General features: G+C 35.2%; 1 protein-coding gene across 1 annotated transcript in view; it reads left to right on the plus strand.

Moving 5' to 3' along the window:
- UBE2V2 (ubiquitin conjugating enzyme E2 V2) overlaps nt 1–13,526 on the plus strand; it is a 40,696-nt gene extending 27,170 nt beyond the window's left edge. The window contains exons 3-4 of the mRNA XM_032421674.1: nt 4,488–4,613; nt 11,156–13,526. Coding sequence (XP_032277565.1) covers nt 4,488–4,613; nt 11,156–11,302 — 273 coding nt within the window. The 3' untranslated portion in view covers nt 11,303–13,526. The remainder of the gene's footprint in view (nt 1–4,487; nt 4,614–11,155) is intronic.
- The last annotated feature ends 4,487 nt before the right edge of the window (nt 13,527–18,013 follow it).

Here is an 18,013-nt window from a genome sequence, read left to right on the forward strand (position 1 = left end):
ATTTTGACATAACATGTTACTAATCTGCTATGTGTGTAACCAAGGGTTTCTAAATTGGTTTGTTTTGAGTGCACACTGCTATTTGCCCTTTTGACATTTGACTTGCCTTGTAAATGCTATAGGCCTCAATTTCTTCATTAATAAAGTATATAGAAAAGTCTGTGATTTTTGCATAGTTTCTAGCATTGTTGGCAACAGATCCGGTTGTGTTTTATTCTTAGGTCTTTCTCAAGTTTATGAAGTTTTATTTGTACTCAGAATCTTTTCCAGACTGGGAAGTATTTTTCTACATTGCATTCCTTACTCAAAGGTCCCATTTACTGCACTCTTGGCAGTGAGCCTTTGAAATATATATTGTGTAATGTTTTTGACTTAATGGAAAGAACACGAATTTGAAGGTTTTTTTTTTAGTCTTCAGTTTTGTATACTATTGGCTACCTTATGATGAGAGCATTTCAACTGTTTTGCTGTTGGGTATAGTTTAGATTTCCTCTTGATTATTACAAAAGAAAAATGGATCCAAGTAATCAGCAATGTTAACTTTAGAGAGTGAATTAATGTATGTTTTATATTTTCTGGTATTCCTTTGCAAGATTTGAGCACACTACTAACCTAACAAACTCCCACTTCCTTCCACTGCTTTGATTTTTCTATAAGATAGTTGAGGAAGGAAATGTAATATTGATGTATTTTATAACTTGGTATTTGTAATGAAAATCTTGATTTTCACTGCCTATGAACGTTATTACCATGTTTGGTTAAAAAAAGTGATTTATGAACACTCTTAATGAATAGTTTGAAGATTTGACAGTCTGAACTTGGTAGAATATAAATTTGAAATTATTTAGATTTCGTTTTTCTCCAGACACTACCTCCAATGGACTTCAAATGTTAGGAATGTTTTGAAGCTTGTGTGTGAGTTCCTTAGTGGTTCTGTGGGCTGTCTCATAGCATAGTTCCCAAATATGGAAGAGCAGCTCCCACTTGATCTCACACCGTTGGGGTCACCAGCAGGGCTCCCCAGATTAGCTGCCTTTCCTGGTGTCACTGAACTGCAGGAAGCTCCTGTGTCCAGGCTATGCCCAGTGCATAGTGAAGGCTGCTCTAGCTTGGGGAGGAGTGGGTCTGGCTTGCTTGAAAAGGGCATGTAGACACAGTGCCGCCAGTGGCCATGCTGGGCTTCTGTTCATTGGGCCTTCCCCCTTTCTGGGGGTGGGGGTCTTGGAGCTTCTTCTCACTTCCTTTGGGTGCCAGGAAGAGGCAAGAGGGGAGCACCTTAAAAAGGCACAGCATCTTTCCAGCCAGCCAGTGATTTCTCCCTTGCATCACCCGCTTTCTACTTAACCTTCCTCACTGAGGCATGTGGGACCCAGTGGAGTGAATGCCTGTGCACTCATTCAGTTGCCTTTTGAATTTTTTTTTTTTTAAAGATTTTATTTATTTATTTGACAGAGAGAGACATAGCGAGAGAGGGAACACAAGCAAGGGGAATGGGAGAGGGAGAAGCAAGCTTCCCGCTGAGCAGGGAGCCCGATGCAGGGCTCGATCCCAGGACCCTGGGATCATGACCTGAGCCACCCAGGCGCCCTCAGTTGCCTTTTAATAAAACCTGCAGGGGTTGCTGTCTCACCTTAGTTGTTTTCTCTTTAGAAGGTACCATGTTTAGAGCAGTTTGTCCTCAGCTTTAGGTATCTACATCTAACCCGGATAATGGGAAAATTTTTACCTTACCATACTGTTACTTGGTTAATGGTTTTTAAATTGTTTTATGCATTATTAAGATCCCTGTTTCTTTATGTTATTCCAGTATTTGTTGGATTTATATGATTAGCAATTTTGTTTTTCCATATATGTTTGTGTTTTAAATTTTCTGAAGCAATACTTTTTAGCATTAGAGGTTTAGTAACTTTTCCAAGTTTCCTTATGTGTAAATGAAGATACTATATCCATCTTTATATATATGTATATATATATATGGAGGGGCGCCTGGGTGGCTTAGTCGGTTAAGCGTCTGACTCCTGATTTCAGCTCAGGTCATGATCTCAGGGTTGTGGGATTGACCCCTGTGTCGGGCTCAGCATGAAGTCTTCTTGAGATTCTCTCTCTCCCTTTACCCATCCCCTTGCTTACGCATGTGCAAGTGCTCTCTTTCTCTCTCTCTCAAATAAAATCTTAAAGAAATATGGAGAATTAAATGACTTAATTAGACAGTAGGAAGGTGCCTGACTAGTATATATTTAGTAAATATTAGTGCCTTTTTTACTTTTTTATTTTACTATTTTATTAGATAACAGAAAGATGTGGCTGTTTTTTAAAATTTAGAGGTTATAGGGACGCCTGGGTGGGCTCAGTCGGTTAAGTGTCTGCCTTGGGCTCAGGTCATGATCCCGGAATCCTGGGATCGAGCCCCGCATCGGGCTCCCTGCTCGGCGGGAAGCCTGCTTCTCCCTCTCCCACTTCCCCCGCTTGTGTTCCCTCTCTCGCTGTCTCTCTCTCTGTCAAATAAATAAGTAAAATAAATTAAAAAATAAATAAAATTTAGAGGTTATAAAATTAGTCCAAGGTGTCCAAAGTTTAGATGATGATTACTCTAAGCATTGAATTAGATCAAAAGGCTAGCTTAGAGTTTTTTAACTTATGTATAATGAAATGTACAAATCTTACCATGAGTTTCCACAAATATACCTTGTTGCCTATACTCTAGATATAGAACATTTCAGTCACCTGTGCCTCTTCCCACCTCCACCCCAGGCACTACTTCCTGCACCTTGGAGCAGTTTTGCAGGTTGTAGAACTTGGTATAAGTGGAATCATGCAGTGTTTGTATTTACTGGTCTGCTGCTTTTGACTCTGCACAGTATCTTACAGATTCAGCCTTGTTCCATATGGTAGGAGTGTCTTTCTTTTTATTACTCTGTAGTATTTTACTGTATGGATATATACCACAATGTGTTCATGGTATTTGGATTTTATCTACTTTGTGGTTATTAGAAATAAAGCTGCTATGAGCATTCTTTTAAAAGTCTTTTGTGAACATGTTTGTTTCCATTTTTGGGGGGATAAAATGCCTAGGATTGGAATTGCTACATCATAGGGTAGGTGGACACTTATTTCTCTCTATAAGAAAATGCCAAATTGTTTGCAAAATGGTTATACCATTCTCTTTTCCCGGCAAAGTGTGAGAGTTCTGGTTGTTTCTACATACAGTGAGTATTTCCAACATTGTAGAATTTCTTGGGGGCTATTATTTTTTTTAATGCAAGTTTTATAGAGAGGCTAATGTGTATCCAGATTGGAGAACCACAGACTGGATTATTTCCTTGAGATCTCCCTGATTTTAGTCCTGTCTATACATATCCAAAGTGCTGGGCGTGTTGTTTAATCGATTTGTGCTGTTAAACTGGGATGACTTTTATACAGGTGTTTCTTTTTAAAGTGTCAAAATATTTAATAATCATATGTACAAGATTGTTGCATACACTTTAAATTACAGTAGTTTAATATCCCAGATCTGACCTCCACTTGGGAATAGCTCTTAAGGGAAAGGAAGCTGTGGATCAGTTTGGGTAAGTGAAATCTGTAGCTGGTTAGCTAATTTGTTTTTCCAGGTTTATGCAATAACCAACAGGTATTAAATTTGTCACTTTCATTTATTTTTTTCTTTGCTATTATTAATTCTACATTAATAAGTTAGCCAAGTGAGCAAGAGCCATAGGGTAAAGAGTTAATTATAGCATGAAAATAAGCCTAAATAATTTGGAAGTATTTTAGTTTGGGAGCTTTAAAATAGTTGTTTTATAATGTGGTGATGTTCAACTTCTTAATTAAGAACCTATTTTAAAACGATATGGAGACATAAAGCTTGCTGTTGTAGCTCTGAAAATGGAATTTAATGAATCACAAGGGTAATGAAGTAATATAAATATAATAGGCATGAAATAATTGTTTTATTGCTGTAAGGTGGTATAATATGCTGGTTTCCCTTTAGCTATAAGTTTTTGATTGCTGTATAACCGTGTAATTCATTGTCCAGCCAGACCCTTTTGAGAGTGAAGAAGTGTTGTTAATAATTAATACTGGGACAGTAGAATAGATAGAATTGTTCTGGACAAATGGGAACCTTTACATATGTTTGATACAAGTCAAGTAGTCCGTCCCCCACAATATAAACTTTTTAATAAAATCTGAATTTGTTTTGTTTGTTTTTTACTTTTAATTTTGTTATAGGCATTGTTTGTACCACAAAAAGCAAGTTCTGATTGTCTCGATATTACTTTGTAGAATTATTTTAATATTATAAAATCTTGACTTTTAAGTATGCTTGCTCCATTTTTTTCTGACCATATAAGTCAAATAAATTTGAATGTAGAAAAGCAAATTCTTGATCATAAAGTAATATCAAATATGTTCATATTGTACTTTTGCTCTTTATTAGCACTTGAATGTAATTATTATTATTATTACTATTATTATTTTTTGCCTTTCAGACAAATTATGAAAACAGAATATATAGCCTGAAAGTAGAATGTGGACCTAAATACCCAGAAGCTCCTCCATCAGTTAGATTTGTAACCAAAATTAATATGAATGGAATTAATAATTCCAGTGGAATGGTAAGTTAAAATAGTCATTTTATTCTTATATAATGAATAATATGTAGTCAGGAGAAACAGAATTTAAAAAGGACCTTTGTTGAGCTGGAAGTCTAAAAGAAGTTAGTCTTAATGTTGTTTTTCTCTTATAAATCAACCTGTCCTTAAAAAACCTTTATGTACCAGCCTAGATAGATGTGATGACAGCAGTTTTCTTAGGGTTTTATTAATTGCTTCAGTAGTCATATTTTAGTTGAATCCTTTTTGGTGAAAAGATGACCATTATTTCCTTTTGAATGTTATTTTTCTTTAGGTTAAGGTACATTTGGTGAAATTAAGAGGATGAATATTCTTAAAGAGGAGGCTTTTCTTTGAGGAACAAGTATGTCTGTATTAGAACAAACAGGTTAAGCACTTGTCTGTTGAAAGCAAATAAACCAAAATGACATGTTCTACCAGATTCACACAGGGAAGTTAGTGGAAAGGCTGAATTTCAGTATGAGTAGTTTGTTAAGGTTCATGTTAAGACTTTTTTTTTTTTTTTTAAGATTTTATTTATTAGAGAGAGAGAGAGAGCAAGTGAGCATAAGCAGAGGGAGGGGCAAGGGAGAGGGAGAAGCAGACTCCCGGCTGAGCAGGGAGCCCGATGCACAACTCCATCATGACCTGAGCCGAAGGCAGACGCTTAACCGACTGAGCCACCCAGGTGTCCCTAATGTTAAGACTTTTAAATCCAGACTCTTAAGATGCCATGTTGAGGGCACACTGACATGCAAAATACATGTTAGGAGGTGTTACAACAACATAATAATAAAATGAACGTCATCCATCTTAGGAAATAGAGTGTTATCAGTATCCTTAACTTCCTGTGTGTTCCTCCTCATCCCATCCCTGTGTTCCTTTTCCTCACCAATGGTAATTAACATCTTAAAGATTTTCTTTTATGCTCTTACTTTTTTTAAAATTTTACCCAGTGTATCACATGTGTCTACCTATCCTTCCTCCTCCTTTTCTTCCTGTTTATCTACCTATATACCTACCTTAATATATCATCTATTAAAAACCATGAGTTTATGGGGCACCTGGGTGGCTCAGTCAGTTAAGCATCTGCCTTCGGCTCAGGGCATGATCTCAGGGTTCTGGGATTGAGTTTCACATTGGGCTCCTTGCTCAGCGGGGAGCCTGCTTCTCCCTCTCCCTCTGCCTCCTCCCCCCTGCTCGTTCTTGCTCACTCGCTCTCTCTGGCAAATAAATGAAAAACAAAAACAAAAAAAACCATGAGTTTATGCTAGTACCTTTAATTCTATTCCAACACGATAGAGCATATTCCATATTTCATCTATTCCACATTTGTAATTCCCTCTGGCTACAAGTCGAGCCTTGGACATAGAGTTATCCCTCTAGCCCCCAACCTCAGTCAAATATGCAAGCACACAGCTAGGCCCCAGAATGGCTGGTGCCTCGCTGCTGGGTGCACTGGATGAAAGCATGACCCTAACAGGAAGAAGGTGAACAGGTCATTGGAAATCTCAGCTCCGGACCTGCTGGGTCACTTCCAAACCTCTCTACCTGGTGCACGCCAACTAAAAGCTGGGTTCTGAGAGTCCTTCCTGTCAGTCTGTCAATCTTTGTAATTTACTGGGAATATTTAGTCCTTTTAATATACAATATATTAATACGTTTAGGTTTAATAAATTACCTTATTTTGTGGTTTCTGTTTTTCCATGTGTTTCTGTTTCTTGTCTACTTTTGAAATGGTTGTTCTCAACTTTTTGAATTCTGTTTCTGTTCTTTCAGTGGTTATTCTAGAAATAATTATTTCTATGTCAGGTAATGTTAAGAGATGTTATAGAAGCAGTATTATAAAACATTTTGAATTTACAGAAAGAATATTGTTTAGGGAATTTCTTTTGTGACATACAGCATTGCCTTTATGAGGAAGATATTTTTGTTAAATTTCTCTACCAGGAGGAGCTGTTCTTCTCAACTGCTGGTTTGTTTTCATATTATAGACTCTCTAAATTAATTAATGGTGGGTTCTGCATTGTTGTGGGAACTAGGAAATTCAGGATTAAAGTTCAGGCACACCTCTAACAAGTTTATCTGATCTCATGGGTGTCTTATCTACTTTTTGACATTTTGTCTCTCTCTCTGCTTTTCTTCCCTTGCCCATCTACCATCAGTCCTGTCAGTCTTTGTTGAAAATGTAACTTGAGTCAGGTCTTACTTTTCTCTTTACATTGCCACTGAATGAATGTTGACCATCATCTCTTGTCTTGCAACACTATCTCTGAATTTGCTTTTTTACCTCCTCCAGTCTTTGCAGAGCAAGGAGCCAGAGGATCTTTCTAAAATAGAAATTGTGTCATGTCACTTCTGTGCTTTAATATCCTTTAACGACTTCAGCCTCATTGTGCATGCTTTTTGCTATGGCTCATTGGGACTCACAGGGTACACATTGCCCCACACACCTTTCATTTTGCCTTAGGACTGTTGCACTGTCTGTTCTTCAGTCTGGACATCTCTTCCACTCTGGCTAATCCTTACAGGTGCTTCATTTCTTAGTGTAAACGTCACTTTCTCAGAGGAGTCCTTCCTGATTCTCCAGTCTGAATTCTGTTTCTTTTTTTACTCTGATAATCTTTTTCTTTGTAGCAGTTACTATAAGTTCATTACCACTTTTCTCTTTTTTTTCATTTTTGGTGTCTTTTTTTTTTTTTTTAAAAGATTATTCATTTGAGAGAGGAGAGAGAATGAGCACACAAGCAGGGGGGAGGAGCAGAGGGAGAGGGAGAAGCAGACTCCTTGCTGAGCAGGGAGCCAGATTCGGGGCTTGATCCCAGGAACCCAGGATCATGACCTGAGCTGAAGGCAGACACTTAACCGACTGAGCCATCCAGGCGCCCTCATTTTTGGTGTTTTTAAAAGAAATATTTTTAACATGTAGACAAGTTTTAGAAGATGATACAACCAACATCTTCCATTTCCCTTGTCAAATTTTAGAATGTTGGTCTTGTTTGTAATAGCCCTTATTAGTATTTTTTTTTTTTTAAAGACTATATTTTAAATAGTTGTTAGCTCTGTGTATCTTTCCCCAGTTTCCCCTTCCACTTTCCTCAGAGACGTAGTCTCATCTTGAATTTGGTGCTTATCATTTCTGAGCATGATTGTTGTGCTTTTACTATGCATGTGTGTGTGTACTTGTGTATTGTATTGCTTTTGTCAGTGATTTTTGAGCTTAATCCATGTTGAGTCATTTAAATTAGATTGTTCCTTTTTATTGCTTCATCTGTTTTTCACTTTCTGGGCATTTAGGCTGTTTTCAACTTTTTTTTTTTTTTTAAAGATTTTATTTATTTATTTGACAGAGACACAGGGAGAGAGGAAACACAAGCAGGGGGAATGGGAGAGGGAGAAGCAGTCTTCCCGCCCAGCAGGGAGCTCGATGCGGGGCTCGATCCCAGGACCCTGGGATCATGACCTGAGCTAAAGGCAGATGCTTAATGACTGAGCCACCCAGGCACCCCTGTTTTCAATTTTCACTGAAAAGATTGCTACTGTGGACATTCTTATACATGTATTCTTTTATCCTAGGGCAGTGGTTCTCAAGACTTGGGTATTGGTTGGTTGGTTTGTTGGTTCCAGTATGTTACAGATCAGTACTTTTGTAAAATACAATAAAAATTACCAAGAAAATGAAATAAAGAAGATAAAATACAAATTCAGATTTTTTAAATAAAAATTTCTCTGTCAAATTATCATAGAACTCTTGAAATACTCTCAATTTCTGTGTTTATCTTGTGGTGCATCAGCAAAAAATTAGTTCAAGGCCTGGCATCATTCCATGGAACATACTTTGAGTAGCATTGCTCCAGGGCATACACCTAGAAGTGGAATGTCTGCTGAGGTGTGGGGCTTGCCTTTGACTTGATTGAATATTGCCAGCTTACTCTCTACAGGGCTTTATCCACATCTGTCCTGCTAGCTGTGTATAACAGTACCCTGTGATCGTACATTCTCACCAACACTTCATATTGTCAATCTGGAATGGGGATTTGAAAACAGGAAAAGGAAATACTGATTTTAATTATTAGAGTGTAGATGAGTGTGTAGAGGGTTAGAGGTAGGGTGAATACACTGGACATCAGTTTTTCTTTTGATTGATATTTAAGAATTTAAAGTATTACTTTCGTAACTAGTAAATAAATAGCCATAATCTCACATTGACCATTGGTGATGTGCCAGGATAATTTTATATATTTTGAGGTTATTTAAGTACCTGATGAATTATGGGTGTTGCTTTAGTAATTTTGGTTTATATTTATTTAATACAGCAAGGCAGAATTATTCCTTGTGGGTGGTTAGCACTGTAAAACGTAAATCATAGTTATTTATGCTGTGAGGTCTCAAGTTTTGGAGTTTATTGTATATTATAGAATGATAAGATGCAGAGTTGTTCTGACATGATATTTATTTTCCCATGCTCTTTTTTTCTCTCCTCTCTCCATCTTTTTTTCCCCCAATTTTTTTGTGTACTCTGTTAGTATTTCACAGGATTTGCAATCACTTATGTTTATTTAACTATCATGTAACTTTACAGCTGGAAGTGTTTGTTTCTGCTTTGGAAAGAACTTGGTATTTTCTCCACTTGTAAACTGTTGTTCACTAATGGAGTGTACTTAAAATAGGCTAAGGGGCTTGCTACTCCATAAGTTAAAGCATTAGGATAAGCACTTTAAGTATATCTTAACATTATAATACTCTTCTTACTGTTTCAGTTACTTGTAAGAGAATTATTTAAAAATTATCTTTCTCTTCTATTTTAAGCAGTTTATTGTGATATAATTTGCATACCATAGAATTCATTCAAAGTGCATGTAATTCAGTATTTTTTTAGTATTCACAGGGTAGTGGACCCATTACCACAATCTAATTTTAGAACTTCTCAGAGGAAACCCCGTGCCCATTAAGGGAGTATTGTCATCCTAGCAATATTAGGTCTTCCGATCCATGTATAGGGGATGTCTTTTCATTTATTTAGGTCTAAGTTTTGAACAGTATTTTATAGTTTTCCTTATATCAGTCCTACACTTATACCTATGCATTTTATTCTTATCCAGTTGTAAATGGCATTGTTTTCTTAATTTTATTTTCAGATTGTTTATTACAAGTATATAGACATGGTTTTTATAAATTGATTCTGTATCCTGCAGCTTTATTTATTTATTAGCTCTGCTAGTTTCTTTAATGGATACCTTAGGATTTTCTATATACTAGATCATGTCATCTGCAAATGGAGATTGATCTATTCATTCTTTTTAGTCTGATTGCCTCTTATTTCATTTTCTTGTTTGATTGCCTGGCTGGAACCTCCAGAACCATGTTGAGTAGCAGTGATACTAAGTATGATGTTAGCTGTAGGTTTTTATAGATGCCCTTTTTCAGGCTGAGGAAGTACTATTCCTGGTTTGTTAAGTGTTTTTTATCATGAAAAGTTGTTGGATTTTTATCAAATGTCTTTTTGTGTTTGTTGAAATAATTATGGTTTTTGTTCTCTATTAATATGGTTTATTAATTGACTAATTTTTAAAATCCTGAGCCAAACTTGCATTTCTGGGATAAATCCCACTTGGTTATAATCTTTTTTATGTGTTACTCAAGGTCAGCCACAGGTGGGAGTTTATCAAGTCTTCTGTGAGCCTGTGCACAGCCCTGTACATGTGTAGTCTTCTAGATTCCCAGGGATATGTTGGAATTTTTCAAAGCCCCTATGGGCATCTTATTTCCCAGTTTTTCCTCTGAAATATTTTGATCACCTTCCTGTTTGTATTGTCTCCCCAGGCAGCAGAGATATTAAAGCAATTGACGCTGATTATTTTTGACAAATTCCTGGGGTAGGTGTGGATGTGGTTGGGAGGAGTAGTAGGCAGTACTCAATGGGTGAATTTTGAGGTCAGATAAAGAAAAACCCTGTGAGTTGGGTTTTCCAGGGAACTGCCAGACAGGTCAAGTGATGTCAGTTATCTGGGAATAAGGCTTTGAAGGAGCTGCAGTCCCATTCTGTCCATCTTCTTCAGTGGAAGGTTATTTTAGTATAGTGCAGAGAAGACACTGGAAAGAAAAATCCAAAAGCAGAGATCAAGTTCACAGCTTTTTCCTAAATCCCAGTGAAGATAATTGCCCAGATTCTGGGTAGTGGCATTGGAAATGGAGAGGAACCTTCAGACCTTATCTCATCAAGAAGCAATTGTTAAATATGTTTACAGTGTAGTTATTTAACATTTGTTTATTTCTGATCTCCAAAGTTCACTACATGTTTATTGTAAGATAAAGAAAAGCACATACACACAAAAGACATACATTTTTAGGAAATACCTGTTACAGAAGTAACTATTTTTCCTAAGTATGATATGAACCTGTAGTTTCATAATGTTCTCTTTTGTGAAAATAGAGCCAGGCTATGAATTTTAAAAGCACTTCTTCTCATTAAAGTTTGTTTAATAAATTGGTGCCATAGTACTTTAAACTTTGTAGTTAATTTTGCTCTTTTCCCCCCATTTCAGGTGGATGCACGGAGCATACCAGTGTTAGCAAAATGGCAAAATTCATATAGCATTAAAGTTGTACTTCAAGAGCTAAGACGTCTAATGATGTCCAAAGAAAATATGAAGCTTCCACAGCCACCAGAAGGACAAACATACAACAATTAATTTTAGTGGCTCTCAAACTTGTCTTAAATCAACAACCTTCTACTCATGTTAATGTCTTGATTAAATATCACAATGCAGAATACCCACACATTAAGTACAAGAATTCCAGCTGGTAAACATGACCTGGACATTTGTAAGAATATATTTAATATATGTACACCATTATGTTTTCAGGTTACAGGAGGAAAAATGCAGCACAATTTTTTTTCTCTTGTTAAGGCACTGTCATTTAAGCATAAACCTGGAGTACTCAAAATAGAATTCAGGTTTACAAGATGAAAGCATGGAGAGAAGAGTCAGATGCTGTGGAAGCATATGTGTTTCTGAAAAGTAAAAAAAAATCTCAAGAAGGAAAAACAGAAATGGCATGCTTTATCCATCTTGCTTTAGTGAAAGAGCTTCAGTTGAAATTGTCTAAAGTAGCAGGTACAATGAATATTGTCACAAATTGTGTTAATTTTTGAAGCGGTGTGGGTGCTGACTACTAGTAGTATCAAAAATATGTTCAGGATTGTTTTGATACCTGTATTTATAATAAAAAAATGTTGTGGGGGAGGTCGATGAATTTCTGTTAAAAGCCGTTCCTGTGTGTTACATGTAACAGACATGGTAAATATTTGTTTACAGTCTTTGTTTGACAAACCATGCATTTAAGTGAAATCAACAAAAAGGAAATAGGTGTATGGATATGTGATTTTGAGATTAAAGTTAGTCTTAAAATGTAAATAAAATGTGGAACGTGTCCTCAGAAACTGTGCCATTTCTATTATATTGATGTGGTATATATACAGTACCTTGCTGAGGTAGCAAAAATTGGAATTATTGTAGCTATTCATCTATAAACACCTTTTATTATTATCCTATCTTATATACTTCTTCTGAATTGGAATTTGCAGAGTATTTCAGAGAACAAATTACCTAATTAGTTTAATTTCTTCTTTGGAGAAAGAGGAATCCCAGGTATTATATTTTGAATTTTAGTTTACCAGACTATTATTTAAAAATGTTTGAATTCTAGCAGTTCTTACGGAATTATAAATTGCAAATTATCCAGATACACATTCCATTTTTTCTTTGTAACCTCTTTTTTCTTTAGTTTTCTGTGACATTTCTTCCCCCAATGCTTCTAATACTTACTAATTGCAATTAATTTTATCCAGTTTCACTTAACCTCCACTTTGGCGAATAGTAATTCTTAATTGAAAGCTCATTTATGGTCTGCCTTTACCAAAATGACTCAAGGCTTTAAGTCACTGTTTTTCATTTCAAAGCACTGGGTATACTACTTTGTTAAAAATGTTCTTTTCTTATGAATTCCCTGAAGAAAATAGAAAGGCAGTAAGGTAACAAGGACAAATTTCTCAAAGATGCCTGACATGTTATTATCAAGTCATTCACAGTTAAAGCTCTGAGCTACTTTTTTTTGGTTAATAATACATGAAAGTTAGTGACAGTTTGTCTAAATTTACTAATTTCTACATGGCTATTTTTAATTATCAAAGATGTTTAAAATGCTTTCAGATGATACATAGAAATTATATACCCATAAATTAGTGCATGTGTAATTTATTAAAGTAGGTTTGAAATGAATTATATTGGAATACATTCTTAAAAATTTTAAATGGTTGAAGATTAACTTGAATTACAGTGACTTCATTTTAAGACCATTACTGGTCTAAATCAGTCTAGCAACTACTTTTCCACTTTGGAAGCGTGTCTTGTCATACAGTGTAGCTAATAACCATTTGAATGTTAAATTGGTGCACTGAAAATCTGGGTACCTTGATCTCTTGTCCTCTTCCTTTTCCAAATCCACTATTGTGAAGGGTTTCTTTCCCCAAGTATATGTTGTCTGAGTTGGCCTGAGGATATTTATTTCCCCTGTTTTGTTTTTGGGATTGTGGATCTCTGCAGAATTTTGCATGCCAATTAGACAGTTTCCAAAGCAGAATCCATTTTGCATGTCACAATCAAGATATACATGGCAATCTGAAACACACTGGTTGATTATAGAAGGAGCTAATATAGAACCGCTCTTAATTATAGTAACATTTCTAAGACTGCATTTTTGAAGCAATTTTTCCTTTGTTTTCTAAAGTGGCTAAGGTTATAGGAGTGTATGGTATTATGAACTGTAAAATTGCCTTCAAAATTTGTTTAAAAGGCTACCAGTTGCAATCCTAGGGGATGATCAACACATTTAATAAAGATTACAAAAATGAAATTCTTGTCCTATTAGGTCAGTGTTATGTTTTAATGGTTTTAGTTACTAGTTTTCAGAATTGCTGGTTTTAACATATTTTTTCTAATATTTTTAAAGTGATGGCATTTGTTATGGGTTAAGTGTTACTTTTCAGAATTTGGAACATAAAACATTTGTAAGGATAGTGGCATTTGAGTCTTCTGGGTGTAATACAGAGGAAATTTATAATTTCAAATTATCCTTTTAAAAGAATTTATCACACTTCAATTTGAGTAAGTGCTTGGAGAGTACATTAGTTTTACTCACATATGGTTTATTAGTCTGGATTACTTAATGCCAGTTCATTGATTTAAATATTTCCCACTGTATATATTTTTACTGATAAATACATGTGAAAGTAATATTGTTTTAAAAATTTAGAGGACACAGCTGGAAAATATTAGTACCTTATCCTTAATAGATTTGGTGTGTATGGCTTTGGGCGGTTCAGGTAGGTGCTGCATCATGGAATTAACAGACTTTGGTCAAAACTATGTTAACCCTTTTAATGAGCACATGATTGTGTTCTTATGTACAGTTTAAAGAATGTAAGTACTAATGATAAAGTCTAGTATAATGAATAGTGGGATTTGGTAGGTATTTAAGGAATTTTTTCCCCCTGATTTCATTTTAGAAGTATATTTTTTAGACCTATGTGTAGAATCATAGTATTGTTTATTGCTGGGAAGGATCTAAAAGGCACTGATTTTACTTTTCTGATAAGTATCAATGTAATTTTCCAGTATCATCTTGATTGATTTTTGGTTATTTTCACAAAAAGATTCCAATTCTCACAATTTTGGGAAGTATATGTATTTTGTATATAAAATAGAAACATTATAAAAAGGAATGGAATGGATACAGTGTATTACAGAATTTATATGAGCATTAGCAGTTAATTCCCACCCAGAACTGTGTTTACTAAAAAGCAGGAAATGTATGGAAATAAAATACCTTATATGCTAAAGTTAATATGCCTTATAGAAGTTATATTGAGTGGATGGAAATCTTACCACAGTTCACACTGAAAATGTTATTTTAAAAGTATAGTGGAACATTGAAAATAAAAGATACACCATATGCATTTTCTGAAGAGAAAAATTTGAAGGTATTCGGTGATACAGAAAAATGACGTCAAAACCATCAATTTGTGGAATAAGGGAGTTTGGGGAACTCATGGAGTGAGTACATGATTTAAAAAAAATCAGTGGATATGAAGAGGTTACCATGGTGTTTACATCCTTAGTTGGATATTCTCACCAAAAAAAGTTTCTAAGGGTAGGCTTCATCTCATTTCCCATGTAGTGTGTAAGACCGAGCCACGAGTTTTTTGGCAAGTTCATTAGGAAATCAACGATCAAAGCCAGATAGATCTCACTTTCTTAACTTAGAAAGGTTCCAGGAATCAATCATTCTAAAATGAGTAACTGACCAAATACCACGTAAGGTTCGTGCAGTGATCCGTTGGCTGCCAAATGTAGGCTTGTGTGAATTCTTTTATCTTGTCCTTGTTCAACAATGCACAGCTGTTTATCTGGAAGTTTTTGCAGCCAAGAAATTATACAAAAGTGAAGTTAATATTTTACCCCAAAGGAAGACTAATAGTTGGCACTAAGAATCCAGTAGTAATGAGAAACCTGTGGCCAGCAAAGAAGCAAATTACTGAGTTGAGAGTAAAAACTTTAGTTTGTTCAGTGCAGTAGTTGGATAATTTTTAAAAATATTTTGTTCGGGGCGCCTGGGTGGCTCAGTTGGTTAAGCGTCTGCCTTCAGCTCAGGTCATGATTCCAGGGTCCTGGGATCGAGCCCCACATTGGGCTCCCTGCTCAGCAGAGAGCCTGCTTCTCCCTTTCCCTCTGCCTGCCGCTTTGCCTACTTGTGCTCTCTGTCTCTGTCAAATAAAAAAAAAAAAAATCTTTAAAAAAAATTAAAATATTTTTTCAAAGATTATAAAGAAGCACTGTTAACAATTGAGTGTATATTCTTCATGTAGTATAATTGCTTTTTTAAAAACATAAAAAAGTAACCTCGAAAATTTAAAATATAATGTGAGATTTTAACAGGATATCCTCATATTAAAATGTAGTAAAATTTGTTTTGATAATGTCATTTTTGGGGGGTCCAAAGACGACTCCTTTTACAGTCAACAAGCAAGGTAAATGTAAATGCTTTATTATACAAGGGTGGGATGAATTGTAGTTTAGCAGTCTTTAATAGAGAAAAAATAGATTTTCTTCACAGTTGATAACTGACAAAGTAATGTATTACTGTTTTGCTCCTTTTCAAGCCACATTGGCCAAGTAATGATTGTCAGATGTCCAGCTTATTATCATAAATTATCATTCTATTGCTATAATTTTAAAAACTCCAGATAATTTTAGTGGGTGATAGACAAATTCAAAGTGGGTGATAGGTTTTTCTTCAGTAATTGCAATACCCAAATGAAAATAATTGAGTACACAAGAAAAGTAAAATATCTAAATGCCTAGATTTCTTAATCTTGAGTAACGTATGGACTTCTTTAAGGAGAAAAATAGTACTTGTGGACTCAGTATTGTTTTGAATTATTGTTAAAACATTGTTTAATGCATAAAACTGTACTAATGCAAATGTTGTATAAACTTATGCTCTTGGGCTTTATAAAATTATAAAGTAAATTACATTCAACTACAGAGTAATTAAAATGTAAAATAATTTAGAATTGAGGATGTTTTATTTAATTTGCTTGAAATGTAAATATTGGTGGTGTTTCTTTTTGGCTCCCCCCCTGCCCCACCTTTTTTTTTGCCATGTCCATACTATGATGTGCTGCCATATGCTGCCATATTTCAAATTTTCTTACCTTTTTTCCCTTGCCAGACTGCTACAGAAACATCTTTGCTATGTTATCTGACCTTCGTTTGGTGTAAATACAATTCTTTATTACATAAAGTCCACTACTGTTCTTTTCTGTTAGCCAGACAGTTCTTGCAAAGAACTAAAATTCCTGAGTCTTTGATTCTACTTTGAGACCACAATTGTCTTAAACCCTTGATTATGAAGGATTACAGTGATACTCACTTTACTGTCATTGTGGTCCTGTACAGGAATAACAATTATAATTGGTGATGATAGGTAACTTGATATATTGATAACATTTTAATTTAAGGTAACAATTTTTCCTTTTTTTAAATTTTAAATTCAAGTTAGTTAACATATAGTGTATTACTAGTTTCTAGGGTAACACATTTTAATCTGATGTCTTCAAGCTAAATGGTATGATCCCCAAGCTCAGTGGTAAGGAGTGCTAAACACATTTATTGTTTTAGAATATAAACTGCAGTTAAAAGAGACCCCTCCCTCTCTGTTTTGAGTACTGTGTCACCATGCTCTGGTGAATCTCCGTTTCCATCAGCTCATGGTCACCTCTGTTCTTCTTGTGACCAGTTCTCTTCTGTCCTGTTGAGTGGATTTTTCCTTGCAGTTCCTTCAGGCACTTTCAGTTTTCTTCTCCGCATCATCCTGGATGTGATCTCCTCCATCCTCTTCCTTTGGCATCAACATTAACCATGAATTTGAAGAATACTCTTGGGAGATTGTTTCACCAGCTTGAATCAGTTGATATACTCTGACTCCTTCCTACCATGTGCCCTTTGTTCATCACCTCTGTTAATGTTTGTAATCCTGTTTCCTTCCTAACTTCTTTACCACTCTGATTGTAGATCTTTTTCTCAACCTATCTCTGTTGTCCTCCTTGGCTTTGTGTTGATGTTTTTGGCTTTAACTTTTGAGAGTTGATGTCCAAGCAGCCAACTATGGTGGTCATGATCATCACAGTAAAGTTGTAAGTTATTTATAAATGTATTTTAATAATTCTATTATTTGAATTTTAAATAACATACCTCCAAAGTATATTTTTTGAAACTAAAAAATTGGATGTTTTCTTATTTGAAATACTTAAGATTTTTAAAAATATCACCTTTTGAAAACAAATGTATTTGGCTACAAAGAAATGTTAGAATTATTTATTTGGATTAAAAGTTGTTGGAATCATGACTACCAGATATGAGGTAACTTTTTATGTCATGAAAACTTTACTGAGTTCTGTTTACGAAACACATTGGGATACTTGTTTTCAAGAACTCCGTGTGTTAAATCCTTATGAAATGCCACTTATTAGTACATGAATATAGATGATATGGAGTTTATACATAAATATAAATTATGGTCAACTCTTGGTTATTGAGTGAATGATGTTGGCAGGAGGAGAGATACTCTTTACTGATAGAGCCTAAGTGCCCATTAGCAATAAGGTTCTAAGGTGAACAGGATAGTAACAGTTGGTAAATGAAGAAGAGCAGTAGAGAGGAAGTTAGTGCAAATCCTGGGGTGAATACTGTTTTGCCATGTGCCCTGACTTCAGGCCAGTTAGCTTCTGCAATCTTCACTTTCTTCTTAAAGTCCATGTTTACCCAGAGTTGTGGTTTCAT

The sequence above is a fragment of the Phoca vitulina genome, unplaced genomic scaffold (assembly GCF_004348235.1).
Source record: "Phoca vitulina isolate PV1807 unplaced genomic scaffold, GSC_HSeal_1.0 scaffold25, whole genome shotgun sequence".
Classification (NCBI taxonomy): Eukaryota; Metazoa; Chordata; class Mammalia; order Carnivora; family Phocidae; genus Phoca; species Phoca vitulina.